General features: G+C 39.6%; 2 protein-coding genes across 10 annotated transcripts in view; both read left to right on the top strand.

Moving 5' to 3' along the window:
- ATP6AP1L (ATPase H+ transporting accessory protein 1 like) overlaps nucleotides 1-23,611 on the top strand; it is a 756,678-nt gene that overhangs the window by 42,477 nt on the left and 690,590 nt on the right. The window lies entirely within an intron of this gene.
- Nucleotides 1-23,611, top strand: part of MSH3 (mutS homolog 3) — a 109,346-nt gene that overhangs the window by 16,263 nt on the left and 69,472 nt on the right. For 7 of the 8 annotated variants that reach the window (XR_003989187.1, XM_030470270.1, XM_030470269.1 and 4 more), the window contains 2 exons: nucleotides 19,964-20,076; nucleotides 21,433-21,547. The exons of the other annotated variant lie outside the window; for it this stretch is intronic. Coding sequence is in view for 6 of the 7 variants with exons in the window: in XM_030470270.1 (XP_030326130.1) it covers nucleotides 19,964-20,076; nucleotides 21,433-21,547 (228 nt within the window). In the remaining variant the exon portion in view is untranslated. The remainder of the gene's footprint in view (nucleotides 1-19,963; nucleotides 20,077-21,432; nucleotides 21,548-23,611) is intronic. 8 annotated transcript variants of the gene reach the window in all.

The raw sequence follows: 23,611 nt of genomic DNA, 5'->3' as shown, positions 1-23,611 counted from the left end.
GTTACTCTCTAGTTTCACCCCGACGTGATCTCTCACCAGCCCAAAGCATTAGCTGGTGGTGATATTTGACCGCTGATTGGTTGTTTCTTGTCATTCTACTCCCCTGAACTGTCGTTCATAGAAATCAAGAATGAGATGTCCTTTGGCTTTTTTGTTTTAGTATGTGTGGTGCTGCAGTGCTGTGGGTTCCTTGGGAAGTACAGCTGTATTAGTTAACTTGTAAAGGGTGTAGGACTGAGATGTTACATGCCTTCGTCAATAGTGCTGTTCATTGCTAATTGCTTTCATGGATAGAGTTATGGATTTATGTCATCAATCAAGAAGTGGAGACTCAGACAGAATGAACTCAGGGAAGTCTTGTTAATGAATACAGAATGCTTTTAATTTTGTGGATCTTTATATGTGGCTGCTGGTTGCTCAGGTCAGAGGATGTTTTCATGTAGTTAATGTTGAGGATTTTCTTTTTTTTTTTTTTTTAATAGGGAGCAATTATGTGCATGTATTTATGTAGCTCAGCTCGTAAGGTTTGTAGGTGAGCAAAGACAGAACCACTTGTAGTGGCAAAAGCAAGACACCAAATGGTTACAGTGAGAGTAAACAGTACTGCAGATGAAATTGCTTAGGAGTGAAAGGTGTCTAAAGGGTTGATAATCATAAAACCTAGTGATTTCATGGTTTGTATAGCTTATAATATTCCCATGGATTTTTAAGTGAAAGGCAAGCTGTGTCAAACATCTTGAGAATGTTTTGTATAAATGGAAGCTACAAGCAGTTAGATTTGCAGCAGGAAAAAAGCAAGTAAAGTACAAAACCAGTGTGTGAGCGATTTTCTGTAAATACAAAAACCAAATGCATCACTGAACAGATGTTTACTGGCTAAAGAGGCTTTTTGCACTGCTAATAATCCAATTCATGGCCTGGGTAACTGAGTATGGAGAGCTGATGAAGAATATCGGTCATACTGTAGCTCAGTTGTTTTGCATAGATGAACATGGAAAACATGCTGTATTCAGGAGCTGTATCTGTGGCTTTTTTGCAGTAATAAGTGGTGATATTCATGATTTTGGCTTCCCCCCACCCCCACCCTGTATTTAAATTGAAAAATGATTAAATTGATCTTGGTGCTTGTGCAGTTTCTTACTGTCAAAAAATTAAATTTTTAGTTAAAAAACCCACCTTATTGAAAAAAGCAGGAAAACTAAAACATTAAAACATCTTTTTTTCATGTTTTGTCACCTATTTGATTTTTTTGTTACAGATCAGTAATTATAGATCAGAAACTGCAGGAGGTGACATGTAAGCGATTCTACTTTTTGTTGTCCTCTCTGATCGTTATGATGTTATGTGCTTATTTCACTCAGTACATGTTTCTATACAGCTGACTTTTCACAGCAGCCACCAAAGGTTCTTAGCCAGGGAAGGGTGCTGAAGCTCACAATTACAAACCCAGGTGAGAGCCTGGACCTCCACACCTCTGTCCTCCAGGAGGTGGCACCACCCTGCTGGAGCGCTGCTGGTCCAGGTTCTGGGGAGGGAGCAATAACTGATTTTCCCTAGGTATATGTGAGGAAAATAATTGTGGTGCATTAGGTGTCTTGGTAGATAATCATAGAATCATGGAACAGTTTGAGTTGGAAGGGACCTTCGAAAGTCATGTAGTCCAACCTCTCTGCAATGAGCAGGGACATCTTCCACTAGACCAGGTTAATGACATGCTAATCAATTCCCAAGTTAATATCCTAATTTGAAGTAACAGTTCACATATTTACATTTTATATTTTTTATTTGAGATAAAAAAATTTAACAATCCAACATTGTTATATGTATTAGTGATATCATGTGATTCATGTTAGTAATTTAATTTCCAATTTTCAGATAATGCAGTTATAATTCAAAAAAGAGAACATTTGCTAATGGAGGTTTGCTTTACTGATAAGCTAGTGTAGGTGTTATACACATTGGAAATTTTCATAGAGTCATAGAATCACAGACCGGTTTGGGTTGGAAGGGACCTTTAAGCTCATCCAGTTCCAACCCCCTGCCATGGGCAGGGACACCTTCCACTAGACCACGTTGCTCCAAGCCCCGTCCAACCTGGCCTCGAGCACTGCCAGGGATGGGGCAGCCACAGCTTCTCTGGGCAACCTGTACCAGGGCCTCACCACCCTCACAGGGAAGAACTTCTTCCTAAGATCTCATCTCAATCTCCCAGCAGCTTTTCTTAAGAATAGCCAAACTCCAAACATAACTGGCAACTCTGTTTGTAGTGAAAGTTAGTTTTGAATCAAAGTAAAATCCTTTTTGAGGGTTCCAGTTACATCTGGAGCTACATCCAGTTACATCAGCACTTTGCTGTTGTTAACTCCCTACTCTAGGCTGTCCTGCACGTTGTCCATGCTAACTTCCAGTGTGCATATTCTTGTGTTCTAAATGGGAAGTTGATTTATCTATTTTCATCAAGAGGTAGTCTAAGTGTATCTTTGTAAGGGTAAATGCATGTGTACAGTTTGACTATCTGTAGAGGAGGTAGTGCATTGTGAAGCAGAATATGTATGTTTGATGCCAACTTGCTCTTACAACCAGAACATTACAACATCTTTTCCCACATTTCCAGCCCTCATTGTTAGTGCTAAGAGTTAGAAATACAGCAATTTTAATTAAAACAATATAGTGATGTGAAACAAGTGTGTTTGACATGCAGACAGCAATGGTACTGGAGTGAGAAGAAGAAGAATGTGCTTGTGAGAGTGGTTCCTAACCCCTCCCAAGTCAGGGAAGAGAAAAAGGCCATGAATGTATTTATTTTTCATAAAATCAGAATATATTAATTTTCTTAATTTTGAAGAAAATGAACTGAAATGGGTTTTTATGTGCCATCAATCTACTGGACTGCAAAACAGAACAAGCTTTATCTTCTAGGCTATCTTTTAACAGTTTAATTTTGTGCTTGACTGGTTCAACATTTTTCTCTTTTAACAGATGTTCTCAATGTATGGCATAGGTAAGAAGCTTTCAGTAAATTAGTTGTGAAGAGTCTACTTTAAGCATAGATTCTTCATCTGAGAATTTGGAATAGTAAAAATGATTGTTAGAAATGCATACTTAAGTTTGCTTCTATATTTACATGGATACTTTCTCAGTTCTTAATAAAGAATTTGAAATCATCGCTATAGTAATTAACTCTTCTAGTACAAAGCTTAGTAATACAGTATTTTTTAACATAAAAAGATTTCAGGTATGTTTGCTTTCCATTTACGTGAAAGAATCTTTCTGCAGAGGCACACAGATGACTTAAAAACAATTTCTAGCAAATATACTTGAAGCTGTTCCTCTTTGTTTTTTATGTTGTACCTGTCTCTCTTGCTTCTTGTCAGATGGAAGATAACTGTCTGCCCTTCCATCCCTTCTGCCTGTTTGCTTACAACTGTTTTACCTGCTTTCTTGCATCTTTGCCACCTCTTCTTGTTTCTGCCATTTGTTTCCTGTATCTAGGGTGCTCTTGTCCCAATTTCTTGCAAGGTTTCAGGCACTGCTTGCCACAGACGGCTTGACGCTGTTCTTTTCCTTTACATAAACCTATACAAAGTCATGGCTGACAAGGGCCTTAAGATGGAGTGAGAAGTAGTAGGTCTCTAGATAGATCCTAGGGTAGATGTAAGTCAGACCCTTCTACTTTTCTTCATCTTTCACATAGGCTGGTAAAGTGCAGGGTTCTGAGAAGGAAGGATAAACTTCCTGGACAGCTTCACTGGGTTTTTTGTACTTCACACCATTTCACTGCATGTCTTATACCGCTTTTGAGCTATGCATTTCTCATTTTACTAAACACCTCTTTTTAGGACCTGAGGAAGAACCACGAAAACACTGTGAAGAGCAAGGTGGTATTCATAGAGTCATAGAATAGTTTTGGTTGGAAGGGACCTTTAAAGGTCATCTTGTCCCTGCAGTGAGCTGGGACATCTTCAACTAGATCAGGTTGGTCAGACCCCATCCAGCCAGGCCTTGAATGTTTCCAGGGATGAGGTATTTACCACTTCAGTGTAATCTGTGTCAGTGTTTCACCACCCTCATAATAAAAAAAATTCTTCCTTATATCTAGTCTGAATCTTTCCTCTTTTAGTTTAAAACCATTATCCCTTGTCCTATTGAAACAGGCCCTAGTAGTATGTTCCCATCTTTCCTGTCAGCCCTTTTAGGCACTGGAGCTGTAACCCAGTAACTCTAACTGTACGGCTCCACGTCCCTCTTGTGTTGTTGCCTCAGAGCTGGACGCAGGACTGCAAGGGGGGTCTTCCCAGAGTGCAGTAGAGGGGTATTGAAAATTACATTTTGGGCTGAACCATTGTCAGAGAGAGCATTCACTCAAATCACAGCCTCCACAGTGTAAATACGAGATAAATTCAGTTTTGAATCTTGATCTGCTTTTTCTTTTCTTTTTTTTCTTTTTCTTAAAAAGTATACCATTAAACCTGCACTGCCTTCATCTGTCTCTTTCAAATATATGTTCCATTTGAAAAATAATCTAGCTTTTTGCTGTTGGCTCATTGATCATAAATCCTAGCAAAGCAATAGTATGAAAAATGAGTAGTATGTTAAATACATGCATCCATATGTTAAATACTAAATTAAGCCATGGGAAAAATAACTTCCCTGCTTTTTCACTTGTATGAACTTCTGATAGAATATCAAGGTAAGTATCCATTTGTGGTTAAAATGTGCCACTCAGTTACAGGAATTTGGCAATGAAAAGAATAATTTGTATATAGAGGGCATAATTACTAACACTTTTTGTATTTATTATGCTAGAAATGTCAGTGTTTAAGCATCCCTGTACATCTCACAGGAAAGCCTGAAATGATTTGTTGAAAAATTAAGAAGTTAATTTCATCACATTTAATGGATTCTTAAATCTGTATCAGCTTATCAAAGGAAACTTTAATTAAAAGTGTAATTGACTAGCCAGCTGTTTCCTGTTTTTCATCCAGCAGCCTCTTAGTAAAACCATTACAAAACATTTAAAGCTCTTTATCTGTGGGAGATGAGAAGTTCCCTGTGCCAAATTCTGCTGAAGCAGTGAGATTTAAATGATAGTTTCTTAGTTTAAAGCATGGTGGGTGCCGAGTATTCGTAGGCATGTACTCCTCTGTGTGGAGCCAGGCTACGTTACCAACTGGTAGGGAAATCCGTTTTAAAACATGACACAGACGGTTAGAGCACCAGAATGCTTTGTTCCTGGAGGTGAGCACTACATGACTGAAGCTGAACGTGTACTTGAATTTTTCTCACTACACACAAGGCATCCTCTAATAACAGTGCAGTTCCCAGCCTAGGCTTATGTATTGAGAGCAGGCACATACTGAGGATGAGCTCTACCTTGCTTTATTGGCATACTTCAACAGTGTAAAGTATACAAGTCTTTTCTGCATGGGTAGAATACGTTTTGTCCGTCAGGTTTACAGTGTTCAGTCCCAAGCTTGGAAATGATTCTCCCCAGGTACAAGAAGGGCCTTATGGAACCATTCCATATTTCATTTTTCCTTTTTTGAGACTGTTGGGAACTGCAAGGTCCCCTTAATCATGAAGAATCTCTGTTGCTCTTTTGGACGTGCCCATTTAACAGTGAGGATGTAACTGGCCTCCTTTTGCGTTGATACTGCTCTTCTCGTTGGACTACCACAAGACAAATCATGACCAAACTCAGCAGCTGTCTTTCCAGAAGCCTGAGTTTGGCCTTCCTGTGGTTTCCTATAGAACTTCCAAGATCTGAAGACATCTTTGAATGTTTGCCTACGATTTGCAGGAGTTTTTTTAATGTACGAGAGCCCAATTTTGGCTTGAGTTAGAATTATTAAAAATAAAAATCCTATTTGCAATTAGTGCACATGACCAAAACCCTGAAGACTCTGTTGGTTTTGGTCTGGAGAATGAATGTGATATTCATTCTCAAATTAAGACCTGTAACAGTGAAGGTTCCTGCTGCTTTTTTTGCTTTCATTCAGATTACTTTCTTGGGGACTTCCTGCTCACTCCATCCTTGGTCATCCTTGGATTTATTGTTATATTCAGTTCCTTCTCTGCTCACCCCCCATCTTAAATGTCATCCTGTTTCCACTGGTAACTAAAGATCAGGTTTTTTCTGGAGTGCAGGATAAGTGTCAGTCACACTGGGGAAGGGTAGAATGCAGCAGAAACCAGGGTGGTCTCATGGCTTAACAGCAATGAAGGAGAAGACCTTTAGTAACAGCAAAGGAAAAAAGAATGGGGATAGAGCAGAACTTCACCTATTGTGTTTAGATTTGAAGATAGTGTCTCACTGGATCTTTGTGAATTGGAGTCTCTTTATTTTAGTCATAGCTGGAGGGCTCAGATGGAGTCATATTTGGAAGAAAATCAGGTAATACAGTTTTCCAGCCATGCTAGGTTTTAGGATCATTACAAAAAATGCACTGTAGCAACACACAGATGGATCTTCCCTGAAAAAGGATAAAAAGGCTTGCAAGGTATAGGCCATGTGCAAAGGCAAACTCAGTTTGATTACTGAAGCTTCTTCAAAACAGAGTAGGTTTGATTTTTGGGATGGACATGCTTAGTGGGGGTTTTTTTGTGGCCTCTAATTGCATCTGTGGTTCCATATGCTGACAGCTGCAAGGTCTTATTGTGGCTCAACAGTTTTATTTCTTTAGTATAGAGGAAACTTGAATGTGCTAGGTGTCCTAGGTTCAGTTATAGCAGTCATTTTTCTCCTTCTTAGTAGCTGGTGCAGTGCTGTGTTTTTAACCTTCAGCCTGGGAACAACGCTGATAACGCTGATGTTTTTAGTTGTTGCTAAGTAATGTTTATTCCAACCAAGGACTTTCTCAGTCTCATGCTCTGCCAGGGAGGAGGGGAAGCCGGGAGGAAGCAGAGACAGGACACCTGACCCAAACTAGCCAAAGGGGTATTCCATACCACAGCACGTCATGCCCACTATATAAACTCGGGGGAGTTACCCAGAAGGCCCAGATCACTGCTCGGGTCGGGCCGGGTATCGGTGGGTGGGTGGTGAGCAATTGTATCCTCTCCCCTTGTTATTTCACTAATCATTATTATCACTGGTGGTAGCAGTAGTGGTTTTGTATTATACCTTAGTTGCGGGACTGCTCTTATCTCAACCCATGGGAGTTACATTCTTCCGATTCTCCTCCCCATCCTGCTGGGAGTAGGGGGAGGAAGAAGGGGAGGAAGAAGGGGAGGAGTGAGCGAGCGGCTGTGTGGTTCTGAGTTACCGGCTGGGCTCAAACCACGACAGTTCTTTGTGGCGCCCGAACAGGGACACGAAAGGTTGAGATAATGACAGATCTGACCAGAGTGTGTCTAATCATATTTGTGATAAGCACTCATTGTTACTACTCGTCACAATGGTGATTTATTTGCTCTCAGACTTGTTGCGCTTGATCTCAGAGTATCAGCATGTTGTACCTTACTTACAGCCAGTATTTGCTATTTTAGTATTTATCGGCTGGGGGGCCTGGGCTAAGGTTATTGTTTCCCAAACACTGGTCCTCCAGACAGAGGGAAGAAGTAGAAAAACCTAGTAGTAGACTGAGTAGTTACACAGTCTATCATATCCTTTTGTTTGGAGTCAGTTCAAGTGATGCTGTCAGTGGTGTGAGAGGAGAATGAAATGTGAATGGCAAGTTATGTATGCTAGAAACCAAGAAATAAGGTAAGAGACTTTGTGCCATAGTCTCAGCTGAAAAACATGGTTAGGTCATCAGCTTAAATAGTATATTCTGTCCTTCCTGTTGAACATGAAGTTTGGCCATAGAAAAGGAAAGAGCATATCTTTTCATCTAGCTACTGGGTGACGGAAGTTCTTTACCTGAAGAGGATTCGTGGATGCAAAATTCCTTAGTTTTCCAAAGAACAGCTACAGCTTAGAGCACAGATCTTGAGTTTCTGAGACATATGAGACTGTGGAAGCAGATCATCTAAACCACAATGTGGTCACAAAGCAACTCTGGAACTATAAGTATTCCAGTATTAGCTCCATTTCTGATCTCATTAGTAGCAGATAGCTGTAAATAGTAAATTAAATGCTATATGCTCATCTCTTTTCTACAGCACAGAAAGAACTGCCTGGTAAAACTGCTGTTAAGACAAGAAAGGCTATGCAGCCAGCGTGTATGGTTTTGTTCTTATTGGTGCAATTAAACTATAGCTGGTTTATATTGTATTTAATAACTTTCACAGTTTCTTAGAATATTTTTTTCTCAGAATCTTGGAAAAATTTGGCTTGGATGGGATTTCTAGAGGTCATTTTGTTTAACCTCTTGCTCAAAGCGGGGGGCTGTCTTCAGTTTTAGGTTTCATGGAGTTTTGCTCAGTTTGGAAAATCCTCAAGGAGGGAAGCCCGCAGCTTCTCTGTACCACCTGCTTGTGTGCTCCATGGCTCTTGTGGGGAAGACGGTTTGTTTTGAGGTTTTTTTCCTAAAGTTTGAGCAAAATTTTCAACAAGTTGCAACTTGCGACTGCTTGGTTTTGTTCCTTTGTTGTGCACCTCTGACAACAGTCTGTTCCAGGATTTAGATAGTAGAATCACAGAATCAATCAGTTTGGAAAAGACCTTCAAGATAATCAAGTCCATCCATTACCCCAGCACTGCCAAGGCCACCACTAAACCATGTCATTAAGGGCCTCGTCTACGTGGTCTACACTTCCAGGGACGATGATTCCATCGCTGCCCTGGGCAGCCTGTTCCAATGCCTGACCACCCTTTCGGGGAAGAAACTGTTCCTAATATCCAGACTAAACCTGCCCTGGCACAGCTTGAGGCCGTTTCCTCTTGTCCTGTCACTTGTTCCTTGGGAGCAGAGACCAGCCACCTCCTGGCCCCATCCTCCTTTCAGGTAGTTGTAGAGAGCGATAAGGTCCCCCCTGAGCCTTCTCTTCTCCAGACTAAACACCCCCAGTTCCCTCAGCTGTGTTCCTCATCAGACTTGTGCTCCAGGCCCTTCACCAGCTCCGTTGCCCTTCCTGGATTCCCTCTAGTTTGTTGGTAGGTGTCTTGTTCTGGAGGCCCAGACTGAACTCAGTAGTCCAGGTAAGGTCTTCCAAATACCAAGTAGAGTGGAATAATCACTTCTCTTGAACTTACTGTCTTTGTGCTGCTGCAGCCCAGTATGGGTTAGCTGCCATGAGAACTGTTTGCCTTCATGGTACTCAAATTACTTTATGCTGGTATGTTTCCCTGCTTTTTCTTTGCACAAAATTCATACCAATATCCCTTAGTGTCCTACCTATATGGAGAAATGCAGGTGGAGAAGTATGATGTAGCCTAGACATATTGTTCCTCCAGGTGTGTCACGTAGACCTATTTAATGTCACTCTGAGTACAGAGCCTTGTGTGGTATATAAACACCATGCTGTGGCTTTTCTTTGCAGCTTGGATGAATGTATTTCCCACCTTATCTTTAATGATGGGTAATACCTGGAAGAATGGCTACCCAAAAATTTCAGGTCTGGGTATAGATCAGGTACCTTTTTTTTTTTTTTTTTTGCATATCAAGTATTAAAAAGTATTAAAGTTAGGTGTTACAGGCTAAATGTTTATTTTCTTGTTTTCCCTGATTAATTTTTTTTTAAGTTTGTCTGTAATCCTACAGGGTTATGCAAAGTATTTATCAAGAGGGTTTGGTTTTTCTATGGGTTTTTTTATGGGAGATTTTTTTCAGGCCTGTGTTGCTAGCTGACATCTGCCACTTTGAGAACCAGTTTCTTCTGACAGGATTTGGCTGGGGAATGCATGGGGGAAATGTTAGGCTGTTGTTTCTGCTCCGAACTGTGATCCACACTCCTAGTAAGCTGCAAGGAGAAAATTTCCAGTTTCCACTAGTTTATTTGGAGTATCAGGGGCTCTCCAGCTGTGAACACAAATCTGTGGATCAGAGGGCAGAATTAGTTACATGTAGCTAATTTTGACTGCTGATGAGTTTCCAGAGATGGGTCAGAATATTACTTTCTGTAATGCAGACAAGGCATAGATAGATTTCTTCCTGGAGGCCTTTCAGCTCTTCCATTCCCACAATACATCTGTGTGGAAAGTAACCATCTGCTCCCTGGCCTCCTCCCTCTTTCAGGCTGTCCCTGGGGGGACATCCACATTTTCTCTCTTCCTCTAGTACAGCAGTCCAGGCCAACAAAACAGCTGGACTGTCTTCTCATGTGAGTTCCCCTCTTGCTCTATTGTTAGTGTGCATGTATTTAATAATAATTTTATTTATTATAAATAAATAGTGGGCAAGCAGTGAGCATGCTGTGTCTTTACAGTGCACAAGAAGGCGTGTAAGAGCCTGAAAAGGAGCTAGATCCCCTCTTCAGAGCCTTTAACTTAAGTGGTTTCAGTGCAGTGATGGGTGGAAAATCCAGCTATGGCCCTCCTGCTTGCAGAAACAGTATACTTTCTTAGTGTGGTCCGTATGGGACATTCAGCTCTCTTAGTAAATTTCCACAGCGATTCGCACGCTGGTTAGAGAACAGTATTTATGTTTCTGACAGTTCTTGGCAGGTAGAGTTGTGGTAGTAGGGTGGGAGGTTAGTTCAGATTGATTTATAACAGATACATGGATGGACTCTGTCACCATCTCCATTATTTGTTATATAATCATGATGTTTCATAAGCTGACAATGACTTCCATTCAACTTCCTATTTATGCTGTCTACCTGTGCTGGTAGAATATCCTTTTATCCGTTGCCTCGGCAAATGCACCACTCATGCTTCAGCAGCACTCCTGAGAACCACTGGATTTTCTATGGCTGATACATACAGCTTTGATTTGGGGTTTTCTTTAATCCTATGAAGAAGTCACTAACTCGAATTCAAGATTCTTTCTAGAAGTATGTTGTATTGTAGCTCCCTGCTCTCAGTTTTTATTTATCTTGACAGCCTCACCTAGGAAACACTTTCCTTTCTTGGGGCAAAGCACTAGGTGTTCTGCATATGTATGTATGCGTAGAATCCTGATAACTTTGAATGTTTTGAGGGTAAGTGGCATTTCAAATATATTAAACCAAAAATGCAGAAGAGATTTTTGCTCAGGCACAGCATAAGGGGAAGGGGAATAATTAAAATAGGTGGGAAACATTGTTAGGCATTGAGCTTGACTTTGTTAAGACTGAATTTGGGCAATTACTTCTGCTGCTAGGGCAGATGTATCTTTGAATAAGATGTACTCTACTTAATTTTTCTTCCATCAACTTTATCCTAGAATGGGGTTGTAATGGTGAGTTTCAATGACGGTAGGCATTGATTTGACAGAAGCACAATGGTTATGACTTAACTGCAAGATCTGGTAGGTGGAAAGCCTTTCCAAAAAGATTAGAAGAGAAACAAAGAAAAGTGCTTTGTGCTCAGAAGTTTTTGCTGTTCAAAATGGGAAAGTTTCTTGTTCCTGTCAGTCAACAGAAGCATGATCAGACAACACGTGACCTTGTGAAGTAAGGAGTATGTTCACTTCTGAAAGCTGTATAATACAGTGAAGAAGGTGTGGGGTTGAGAGTGAGGTATTAGGAAAAAAAAAGCTTCTATTCAGAACAAAGTTATAGTCCAAAATTCACTATACACATTTCTGTTAAGAGTTTCAAAACTGGTTTTATTTAAAGTTGTTCTATGATCTTGTCCTTCACTCTGCCTGTTCAGAATTTTTTGCCTGTAGTCACTCTCTTATTATTATTAAATTTATTGCTAAGATTTATGAAGGATTTGAAGAGATTTTTAATGATGCAAGGTAGTAGTTATACAATATGTAATGCAAAGCTCAGTTTTTCTGTCTGCCACTCTAATGTCTGGTGGTGTAAACATTGTTTTACGCATCCCTTTTGGTAAAAAGTGTGTTAATTTAGAGGGAGTTTTGAGAATTGATTACTACTATGTTAGAGGATGGTTTAAAATAGTATTAAATTAATTTAGATATGAAATTATGTAACGTATTTCTTCATATGAGCAAATTCAGCAGTGTTTTGCAGTAGGGCATCATCTTTGTAAAAAATAAATATTGCAGGATAGCTGGCTTCTGGGGGAAATATATCAAAAGTAGATTAAAATGATGATATAATTCCTGGATTACATTTCTGCTTTCTTTTTGAAACAGTTGTATAGATGGGACTCTCATTTTGACCCTGACATTGCTTCTCTAAGTTAAATCTCTTTTCCCTAAGTGTGAGTTTTATTGTGCTTCCCAGAGAACAGCAGTTTCTAGTGTGTGTCACGTACTGGAAAATTTTGGCACTCAGCTCCTTGTCATGGTTTGGGTAAGGAGCAGTTGCAACTGTTCTGCTTTTTATGCTGATGTATTTCCTTTTAGCATGTGGCTGTATTAGCAAATAGATGTGTTGCTGGCCTGTGGTGTTCTTGCATGGGAGTTAAGGGTGTAGCTCCTGCAGCTGTGGCTGCTCCATCCCAGTCTTCACTTTGGTCTGACCTTGGACTTGCTCTTACAACCCGCTTCTCACTTCTGTCGGCTCGTTTGTTATACCAGTGATAGACGCTTGATACAGTTTGGTCAAGTGATCTGTCTGATCTTTGTGATGGTCCTGCTTCAGGTGGAGGGTTGAACAGTGTGATTCTAGAGGTCCCTCAGTGATTTCTGCAGTTTCAGAGGCGGGATATGTGGTTCCACTCTGCTCACTGTGATCATTGCTGACATTCAAACTCAAGTAATTAAGCAATGAAAACAGGAAAACTTGGAGGTGGGGGGCGCAGAAGAGTCGTCTTGCTGACCAACTGCGAATGCTGAAATAAAGCTTCTGGCCCTAGGGAGGGTGGGAAGAGGACTGTGATACAAGCCTGAGACAATAGCAAGTGTTCTAAAGCTTTCTGGTGGCAAGCTTTTGTCACAATTTGAACTAGATTATCTTTACAGGCCTTTCCAACCCTAACCATTCTATGATTCTATGAATTTCCCTTAGAAATAGTGATCAAAGCTGGCTGCTCTGGTCCTGTCATCATCACCATCTTTTCACTTCATTGTTGGTGAGCCATTTAACCATGCTGAGCCAGCAAAACCGCCTTTTTTCCTTAACCCACCTCCCCTGATTTTTTTTCTGTCATGGCATGCTCCAAATGCTTGTCACAAGGTCAGAAAAGCTCTACGGCTATTGCAGAGGAAGCAGTGGGAATAAGCAGCCACGAATGGGTTGGCAAGAATCGTACCATGACAGTCAGTAGCTGCATTGGTGTAGACCAAGCACAAAACTGCAGCTGCAAAGTAGTTGAGACCAGACATGGTAACAAGAGCTAGTGTTGAGGTCAGTGAGTATTTATCCCCTTTGTATAAAGTATGCATTGTATGAAGCTTACAACCCCATGTGTGAAGAAAATACAGAAAATTATTCTGTCTGATGGGAAAGAACACAGATAATGAACATTTTATTTATTACTTGGCAAAAACTCCTGTATCATAAGAAAAAGATGTGACAAACTCCATGGGTTGTGCTAGGGTCACATTAGTGGTGTCCTTCTGGAGAAACTTCTGTTGACTATTAGCTGGTAAACTCCTTGACATACTGCCGTGTGCTTAAGCCCTGAGTGTTTTCAGGAATGCACAATAGCATGCATCTGGAATTTGTTGAACTGTTCTCTGACAGAAAAGGCACTGCAGTGAAATAATCTTTCTAAAAAAAAAAATAGAAAATAAATGTGTGTGTTAATTCTGCTGGAAATTGCCAACATTAAATTTATATAACTGACGTCAGAAAACTCAGGGCAGAAATAGCCACAGAACAGTTAAATAAGGCCACAAAATATGGCCTGCTGTGGGGGGCTTGATGTTGTGCAGAAAAGAGAAACAAGCCACAGGGGTGATCCTGTGCTATCACGAGAAATGGTTGGATCTCTGTCTCACTCACGCTTCTATTCAGAAAGAGGTGTTTTTTGTGGTGGGGTGTAACCGGGGAGCATTATTGTGTTGATGTTCATGTAGTATGGCAGGTAATAGGTGGAGTGTTCCTATATTTTGTTTTGTGGTGGTGGTGTTGCTTTGGGTTGAGTTTTTGTTTTTGTTGGTTATTTTGTTTGAAGCCCTTCAACAGAGATATTTTTGCTGTTTGGCATAATCCTGAATGGAGGGATTGTGGTGCCAGTGGCGTGTCAGTCTCCTCATGAAACCAAATCAGAGTTAGTTTCATCCTCCCAGTGTCGTGTTCTATATAGCACTTGCAAAACACAGAGAGAAATATGGCTGGAAGCATGGAGGGAGAAGATAACTGTGCTGACTTCTGAAGAGCTATTTTATAAGCTGATACACAACTGCATGAGGCACTGAAGATCACTTTAAATAGTGCTGTTTATTGGATATGGACAGCTCTATGTTGTCATTCCACAAGTAAAGTGTATGTGCCTTGGATGCTTAATGGAAAGAACTGCTATGTTGGAAGTTAGAGCTTCTACTAATTTATTCCCTATTCTATTTGCACGTGTTGTTTATTCATAGCCATATGTGATGGAGAGAACTTGGATTTTTTTAGGTAATTTCTCTACCATATTTTGAGTTCAACTATGTTTTTCCAGCATTCTTTGCAGTCACTTCAACTTTGTATCCTTTTCAAGTTGACTGCAGTTGCCCTTTGTTTCACTGTCCAAGTGATAACTGAAATATCAAGCACCACCAGATACAGTGTTGAGCTTTATGGAGCTTTGCACAGCACACTCATTTTGACAATAAACCCCTTGATACCATTCTGAGTGGTGGTCTCCAGCCAGCTTTACACCCATTCTGTAATAAGTACTTTCATGTAAATCATGCTTACATAGCTCGGTTATGAGAATGTGTGAAATGATATAAAATAAACTCACTGAAATCATGTAGAAAATCATCTGCTGCTTCTCTGTCCATAGAATCTGTTCTTCTACCATTGAAGGAGACTAAATTGATTTGATGGATTTGCTTTTCTTGATAAATCTGTGCTGACTGCTACTCATGTTGATTTCTTGTAGGTAGGTGCTTAGAAATAGTTTCCTAGCAGCTCTTGATCTTTTCTACTAGCCTTCCATGAAATGAGTGTAGTGTGTCCCATCCCATTCTTCAGACAGGCAGACAGAAGGAGCCTGAAAAAGATTGTGACTATTTGTGGGTGCAGTAACTGCTGGAGTGCAACTGTGCTTGTGTTTTGTTCTGTAGTACCTACTTCTGCTCTAATATACAGTGCTTACACTACCTTCTGCGCTTTGCTTTTCTAATAGCCTCCTTGCTCTACATCCTTGATAGCTCTTGTCTCTGAGTCCCTAAAGCTAAAAGAATGTTTTCTTCAAATTTCTTGGAACCAGACTCTTGGTTTGGAGATGGGGTTGGAGTTCTTTTCAGCTGTAGTTCTGCTAAGGTGACTAGAAAGAAATCAGGATGTAGATGTTAAGAAATGTTGATAGTTTGGATAGTAAAAGATAAGCAAGGAGTTTTCCCCAAGTTTTTCTGGAGAGTGTGTGTGTGTGTATACATATACATATGTTAAATATACGTATGTGTATATATATACCTATTAAAGTGTGTCAGTTGCTTCTAGGCTTTTCAGCAGCTTCTAGCATAATTGAGGGGTTTGGGATGGGACATGTGGAAAGCTGGAGGTCTTGTGGGGTAACATGTTGTATGTAGTACGTTGTTAGCATACAGGTGGCCCTGCCTTGGCAGGGGGATTGGACATCATCTAATCTCCAGACGTCCCTTTCAACCCCAGTAATTCTGTGATTCTGTGAATTATTGTTTAGTTATTACTGGCAGCAGTGATTTATATCATTCTGAGAGCAGCAGATGCTCAGAGAAGGTGGCTGTGCTGCCATTTTCCTTGCAACAGCATCTTCTCCGTCATTATATCTGAAGGTTGTTCGTAGCAAATGTGGGAAAGTACTTGACTGGCAGGAGAAAAAAACTGCTTATAAAAATGTATGCAGTTAGTGCCAAAACAACAGGTAATTGGAAATGTCATTGTGGCTTTGCCAGAGAAGCTACCGGAGCTCCATGCCAAGTTTTGCCAAAAAGGAAGGATGATCTCCAGTTCAAACCTAGAGTCCCATAGCTAGAAGCAATTGTATAACAAAGGTAACACAGTGATGACAAATAAAGGAAATGCAATTTCTGCTAAGCTTGTTAATAAGGGAAGATGGCATGATATACTTGCATTTCTGAATGATTAGTGCATTCAGGTTGCCTTGCTCTGCTGGGCAGGGTAGGCATTTTTTCCTCACAGTGGCAAACTAGCCATCCTGCTGGAGTGCAAGGGAAACAGCAGTTTGTATAGTGTTATGGAGAAATTAAATAAAAGGTATTTGTGCTTTATAAATCTGTGCTTAGCATCAGAAGTAAAAACTATATACTGAATTTTAGAAGCAGAGATCTCCTGAAATTCTGTATCATTTATGAACTTGTGTTGTGACACATGGATGTACAGGAAAGTATTGACTCCTGCACCCCTGCGTGCAAATAGTCCTAAAGCAGAATGGACAGGGCAGGGTAGTAGTTGGAAGGTAAAATTCTGGAGTTACTTGTTTTCCTTAAGAAGGCTTCCTGAGCTTTAAGAAAACTTAGTTTGGACGTGTTAATTTTTTCAGGGAGTCTTTATGCACTTCATGCGTGTTGAAGTGTGAATTGTACAGCACTAGTGAAGTGATTCCTGTTTTAATCAGTACACAGCAGGGAGCTCTTGTGCTTATATGCAAGCTCATTCTTTCAAGAAAAGATTTTATTATTTTTTTAAATATTTTGCATCAGTTTATGTAAATGTGTTTTATGTCATTTTGCATTATTCTAGCTTTAAGCTTTTTTTTTTTTTTTGGTCATAAGAGAGATTTTCCCTCCCAAATTTAGTGATCTCTTTTAAATATTTTTCCTGTAGCATTTTGTAAGCAGTGAATCTTTAAGTGAATGCATTGGATTGCCAGAGGAATAGAGGGATAAAACCCAGTGACGTTGACCCCATTTAATTTTCCCAGTTGGGTGACAGATAAATGTGTCCCTGTAGTAACAGAATCATAGAACAGTATAGGTTGGGACTTACATATTTCATTATAAATATGAAAGTGTGTTTGTCTGCATAAATGTATTTTAGAATCCCATCCTTTATGCATCTATTTATGAACACATAGATTTCATATTCTTAACTGTGGCTCATGATAATATCTTCAAGCAACTCCCATAACTCATCTTATGATGGCAGACAGTTCTGCATCAGATCCCAGTGCGTTTAGAGAGCAGGAAATTTTAATAAGGGCACTATAGGTTTATCCATACCATCAGCTGACAATTTGAAACCCTGAAGTATGTCTGCTCAATATCCAGTTAAGGGTGGTAGTGGTATTTTGTGCAAGGAAAGTAAAAAAGCTTTGTGAAGTTGATTTTCATAATTGATTAACCCTATCAATGTCCGCGGTCCATGAGGTTGCTTGTTTCAAAAGTCCTGGAAGGAATATCAATAAAATACTGGATGAGTTGCACAGCAGTTCATTGTAGATGTTCTGACAAGAATGATGTTTACGAAAGTCGATGGCAAATTGACTTCTGATTTAAATAGGCATTGGTAGCTGGAGAGATAAAGCATCAGCATAAGCATCCACATACATTCTGGCTATAATAAGAAAAATGGCCTATGGGTGATCATCTGGCTAAACAAAGGCCAGACACAAAAACCTCTGCAGCAAATTTTGTTTTCGTACATCGTGATAAAAATTCAGATTTTTTTTCCATACGTTGAATAGATACCTATAACTCTCAATTTTTTTTTTGCTTTACCTAGAAATCAGATGCATACTTTGATGAAGTGTCAGATAATTGTTTGACGATGCTATATCTAGAATATAAATACCGAAATATGTGAAGATCCTTACAAATAACTGAGTTGTCTAGTTCTAATTTCTAACAACTGTTTCCTATCAATATAGTTGATGAACAAAAATACTGCTATAAGAAGTCACTCAAATTATATTGATTGTAACTGTCATTTGCCAAAGTTTATGCTAAGGAGTTGGATAAATTTGGTTGTGAAATGAAAAGAAAATAAAAAATGCATTAAATAAAACTACAACAATCAATTTTTTCACCATTACTTTAAAAACAAGCAGGTGTGGCATGAATCATTCAATGAATTATCCCTCCAAAGCCTCCTGTTTTGACTTTGGCTCTAAAAACCAGCTCTGCAGACCTTGCTAAGCCTTGCTTTTCTGAAGAAGCAGAAATGAAAAATAAAATTCCATTTTAAAAAGATTTCTGTAAGTCCCTACTCATGCATGGTCAACAGAAAGGCCCTGCAGTCTTGCAGGACTCACTTGAAGGCTTGTACTCTGCTAACCCCTGGGTAGCATGCAACAGTGCTGAAGGGTATTCTCGCAAAAGGCTGTGGTGAGTATACATGCTAGTTTAGCCAAATGGATGGATATGTTAGAGCAGATTGTTAGTGAAGCTTGGAGCAAGTGAAAAATGCAAGGAACAAAATAGCTGGTTGCTGTCAGAGGCTGAGGAACACAGCCTAATTGTCTTTTACAGAAATCCATCTGCTTTAAAAATGTTTGCTCATTCTGAGTAGGGTTGGGGCAGAGGAGAATCCCAGAGGGCATGGAGAATGAAAACTTAATTGGATCAGTCAGTTAAAACTAAGGCACTTGAAGTAAGCAAGGGATCATCTAGGATGTGCTGAGAAAAGTCAGACCTCGAAGACTCAGTTAATTTGACATGTATTATGGGAAAATAACTCTCATTTTTAAGAGCCGAGCCTGAGAGATGTATTGATCGTTTCAGATGAGAATATGTCCATTGTAATGCAGAAAACCTGTCTGGTTTTTCTCCTGTGAATTAAAAAAGCCCTGCAGAAAGGGTATCGATTACTTTTCTTCCTATAACACCTGCACAATCTCTCTCATTCGCATAATTCCATTGTGCTAGAAGTACTTGGTTAATTCATGTCCCATGGTAGTATGAGACCAGATACTCTGAGGCCACGTAGGTTTAACATACGTCTTTTACTGATAGCTTTCTACTAGCTGGTTCTTCTGTGCTCGTTCTGTAGCTGTGTAATTATGCTCAAAAGTTCCTGGGGGAGTGCGTGTGATTTTTTTTTTTTTTTTTTTTTTTTTTTTTGAACCAGTACATCTCTTTAATGCTATGTTAGCAGCTGTAGAAATTGAATTGATAATGCAGCAGGGGATCACAGGAAACTAGCTAGATTAATTTCTCATGGGTTGCAAAACTGGGTGAAAACCTGTACTGCTGTGATTCTCAATTATGTACTGACAGTAGGGAAGGATTCATGGAAGAGATCTCATTTGGCTTAATGATGGAACAAAGTAAGTTTGCTACCTTTGCTGGTACTGTTAAACTGGGAGGAACTGCTGGCATGTTGGTAGTACTGGGTTATCATTAACAGCATCCTTGACATCCTGGACTGCAAAAAGACTGAAAGATTCAAGTCCTTTAGCACAAGGAAGACAAAAGTCTTCAAATAGTTAGAAAATAAAAGGACAGGAATACTTTATTTCAGGTGCGTATCAGAAAGATGCAATAGGTTCATGTTGCAACAAGTTGTACAGTATAGAACAAAGTCTTCAAAGGTAAAGAATAATTAAATATGGTAATAGAAAGCATAGGAGAATTGATTCATTGTTTAATCATCATAAGTCTTTAAGAACACATAAGCTAAATACTTACAATTGATGAAAACATATTTACGCCTACGTTGCAGGTATACTAGGCAACCTCTGTAAGTCTCTTTTGGGCTTGTTGTTTGGGTTTTATTTGTTTGCAGTTTTACAATGGAAAGAAGAAACATTTGAAAAACCTGTCCACGGGTCAGAAATGTTCTCAGCCCACCCAAGTAGATCATCTCTTCATTCTTTGCCCATTCAATTCTTAACAAATAAAAGATGAAAGAAAGTACACCTTCCTAACTTACTTAAGTGTTTTTCACGAAGGGAGCATAAATACTGAAAGTCAGTTGTGTTTTCTTGCAGGTTACGGGATGACAGAATTAGGATAGAAAAGATGGAAAACCTCCATTTTGAATACAGCCATGCTTTCCAGCTGATCACTGATTTTTACACAAAAGAAGTGCCTGATACTACAGGTATGTTGTTCAGAATGTCTTTGAAGCTGTGTTAGCTTTTGCATAAAAAAAGGAATACATGTGAGTGCATCCCATCAGGTCTCGTGGACTTGGTTATGTCCAATTTGTTTAAGTATTCCCTAACTTGATCCTCCTCTGTAACGGAGGTTATCTTCATTGCTCCAGAATTTCCCACTGGTCTGAGAGGCCTTGGATTCCTCAAGGCACATCTTGCCCGTAAAGATCAAGAAGGCATTGAGTTCCTCAGCCTCTTTCATGTCCTTTGTCAACAGATCTGCTGCCCCACCCAGCAGTTGCCCCACATTGTCTCTTGTCTTACTTTTGCTGCTGATGTACTTGTAGAAGCTCTTGTTGCCTTTCATATACCTTGCCAGTCTCAACTCCAGGTGGGCTTTGTTTTTCCTAACCCCATCCTGCAAGCTTGAACAATGTCTCTATATTCTTTCTGGGTCACCTGTCCCTGCTTCCATCTCTCATCTCCTTTTTAATGTTTGAATTGATCAGGAGCATCTTCTTCATCCATGGAGGCCTTCTGTCACCTTTACTTAATTTTCTGCACATTGGGATCTTTTTTGAGCTTGGATGAAGTGAATCTTGAAAGTGAACATTATTTAAATAGAAATAAATACAGGGCTAGCATCCTTTATTTTTCATAGTTTGAAGATGTGTGTTTAGGCAGATTTAAATTCACACATACCTCCTAGCAACTGCGGGAAATTACTCTATCTAAAATGTTTCCTCGAGTTCTTGTGTGTGTTAATACTCTTAAGAACAGAAGAACACCTTTAAAAAACATCTGTGAAAAAACTTAACTGAATAGGGTTCTAAAAAATACCATTTTATGTTGAGATATCATGAAGTGAATTTTCCTGTTGTTGCAGCTGGACCAGGGATTGTAATAGAGCACTGTTTAGGAACACTAGCAAATACAAAAGTTGTCTCACAAAGATGGAACCATATTCTGCAGACTGGCTGAGGCAGATAAATCATCAGCATTTGTACCAAGGCTTGTTCATGCCTTTTAACTTGCACGGATGTTGCCAGCAGTAGTGGAGATACCAGAATTTAGATCTCAGTTTATATATTTAGAAATTTCTTATGACAACAGTTATTCATTCTTTTATAAAGAAAATCCTGTGGAGTCTAGTGTTTCATGATGTGCTTACGTTATTGTAATGTTCTGTATTCTTTGGAACCGTGTTTTTTTGGAAACTGACTTTATGTTGATTTATAGATATCATAGCACAGTGAACATATATTACAGATTTCTATCTGATTAAATTGAAAAATAGATTATGATTTTTCTAAAATACATAACTAGTAAACAGTTAACAAGAAAATAACTTTTTTTCTTAGGTCCTCAAAAACTATCTGTAATACTAAGCTTGGATAAGCCTGTTATTTGCTCTCTGGCAGCAGTAGTTACATACCTCAAAGAATTTAATTTGGAAAAGATGCTTTACAATCCAAGGTAAGTTGCCTTACATAACTTTCAGTTCAAAGCACCAATCCACATACGAGTGTTACCGTCTAAGTTTTAGCAGACAACTTCTCTGATTGTAATGAACCTGCCTACTAAGAGTTATAAACATATTCCTTGTAAAAATTGTACCGCACATTTCAGCTCCTAATCAGAACTAAAAGAATCAAGTGATTTATTTTTTTTTAAATGGTGTTTCATGAAAATCTTTACCATAGAATCACAGGCTGGTTCGGGTTGGAAGGGCCCTTAAAGCTCATCCAGTTCCAACCCGCTGTCACAGGGAAGGACACCTTCCACTAGACCAGGTTTCTTCAAACCCCATCCAGCCTGGCGTTGAACACTGCCAGGGATGGGGCAGCCACAGCTTCTCTGGGCAACCTGTGCCAGCACCTCACCACCCTCACAGGGAAGAACTTCTGCCTAAAATCTCATCTCAGTGTCCCCTCTGTGAGTTTAAAGCCATTGCCCCTTGTCCTGTCCCTACAGGCCCTTGTCCAAAGCTCCTCTCCAGGTTTCTTGTTGCTCCTTTAGGCACTGGAAACTGCTCTAAAGTCTCCCTGGAGCCTTCTCTTCTCCAGGCTGAAGCAGCCCAGCTCTCTCAGCCTGTCTCCAGAGCAGAGCTGCTCCAGCCCTCGGAGCTGCTCCGTGGCCTCCTTGTAGACATTACTGTCAGTAATGTAAGTGAACAGGTACTGCTGCCAAGTATAACCGAAAGCAAAATCTGGTAGATATTATGGGAGGAATTTTAAAGTATGTCAATCAGTGTCAGCCATCGCATCTCAACCTCAGTTTTATTTTGGAAACAAAATTTGAGGCTTTTTTGAAAGCTTAAACAAAATTAATGCTGTAATTTAGCTTTGCAGATGTTTCATTATGCCAGAGGTGTGTAAATAATTTTTTTTGTTGCATAGTTGTGAAAGCAGGTATAAATGCAAATGTGTTCTAATGTTTAGGCAGTACTCGGCAGATCTGCTTGAGTTGGTGAATCTAGTTATCAATTATAAAGGAAACAGATGTTCAACACATCCTAGCCATCTGAAAAATGCCTTGTGTTGGCTCAGTGGTAACTAGGAGTGGGGAAAACAATCATGCAAGAAGTTGTTGGTAAACTGTCAGTGTTCCTGCAAAGTTAGTACAAGACCACACAGACATGGAAATAATCTTGGTTTTCTCTGTGTAGTCCCAACGCTCAGGTTTATGAGATAGGCTCAAACGAGTACTCAAAATCTGTAACAGGATTATGCAAGTGGAGTGAAATGAGAACGGAAAGATACTGCTACTAAAGCATCTTTTTATCTTGTCTTGCATAACTATAAAAAAGTGCTATCCTACCTGACTTAGGTTTGAAAATATCATTGAGGCTTATTAAATGCTTTATTAAACCAGCTTTAGCTGTCATGGTTCCTGTGCAAAATATTATTCTGGTTGTCTCACTATTCCTCTGTCCTGTAACTAGGTAGGATTAACAAAGTAAGTTTGGCTGCAAAGTGAAAACTTTGAAATATATCATGTCAGTCGTAGATAATTCACTTTTTGTATGAGATTCTTCAAGTTTCAAGCCTTGATTTTGAAGGGTTCCCTATGTATCCAGGTTTTTTAAATGCAGCTGCTTTTAAAAATTGACTGCAGATGTCAGCTTTAAAAGTTTTCCAGGTATCTACTAAAATATTTGAAAATATACCTGGGTTTTCTGGATTTTAAAATGAATTTTCTTCTGTAAGGTGCCCTTCTTCACTCCAAGTACTATTAAAATGCTGGGCTTATAGGCCTAATTAGGAAAGAATACCTGTGTCCATTTTCTAAGCCGTCTCCCCTGCCTATTCCACCAAGGGGCGCTGTGATCTGTGGTGTACTAGCACTGTGGTATCCCCACTCATCCTCTTTGGATGGCTTTATGGGGTTTTTCTTTGAAAATGCTTGGGTGGCTGGAGAAATCTTTCTGTGAGCGTTTCTGAGGAAGAAAATGAACTCCAAGGAAATGCCATTCCATGATCGCACTTGTAGATCACTATTGTCACAGTGCCCTATATGTAATCAATCAGATGAGGAAAA

Source organism: Strigops habroptila, chromosome Z, assembly GCF_004027225.2.
Source record: "Strigops habroptila isolate Jane chromosome Z, bStrHab1.2.pri, whole genome shotgun sequence".
Taxonomy (NCBI): Eukaryota; Metazoa; Chordata; class Aves; order Psittaciformes; family Psittacidae; genus Strigops; species Strigops habroptila.
This window is presented reverse-complemented; position numbering and strand designations above follow the sequence as displayed.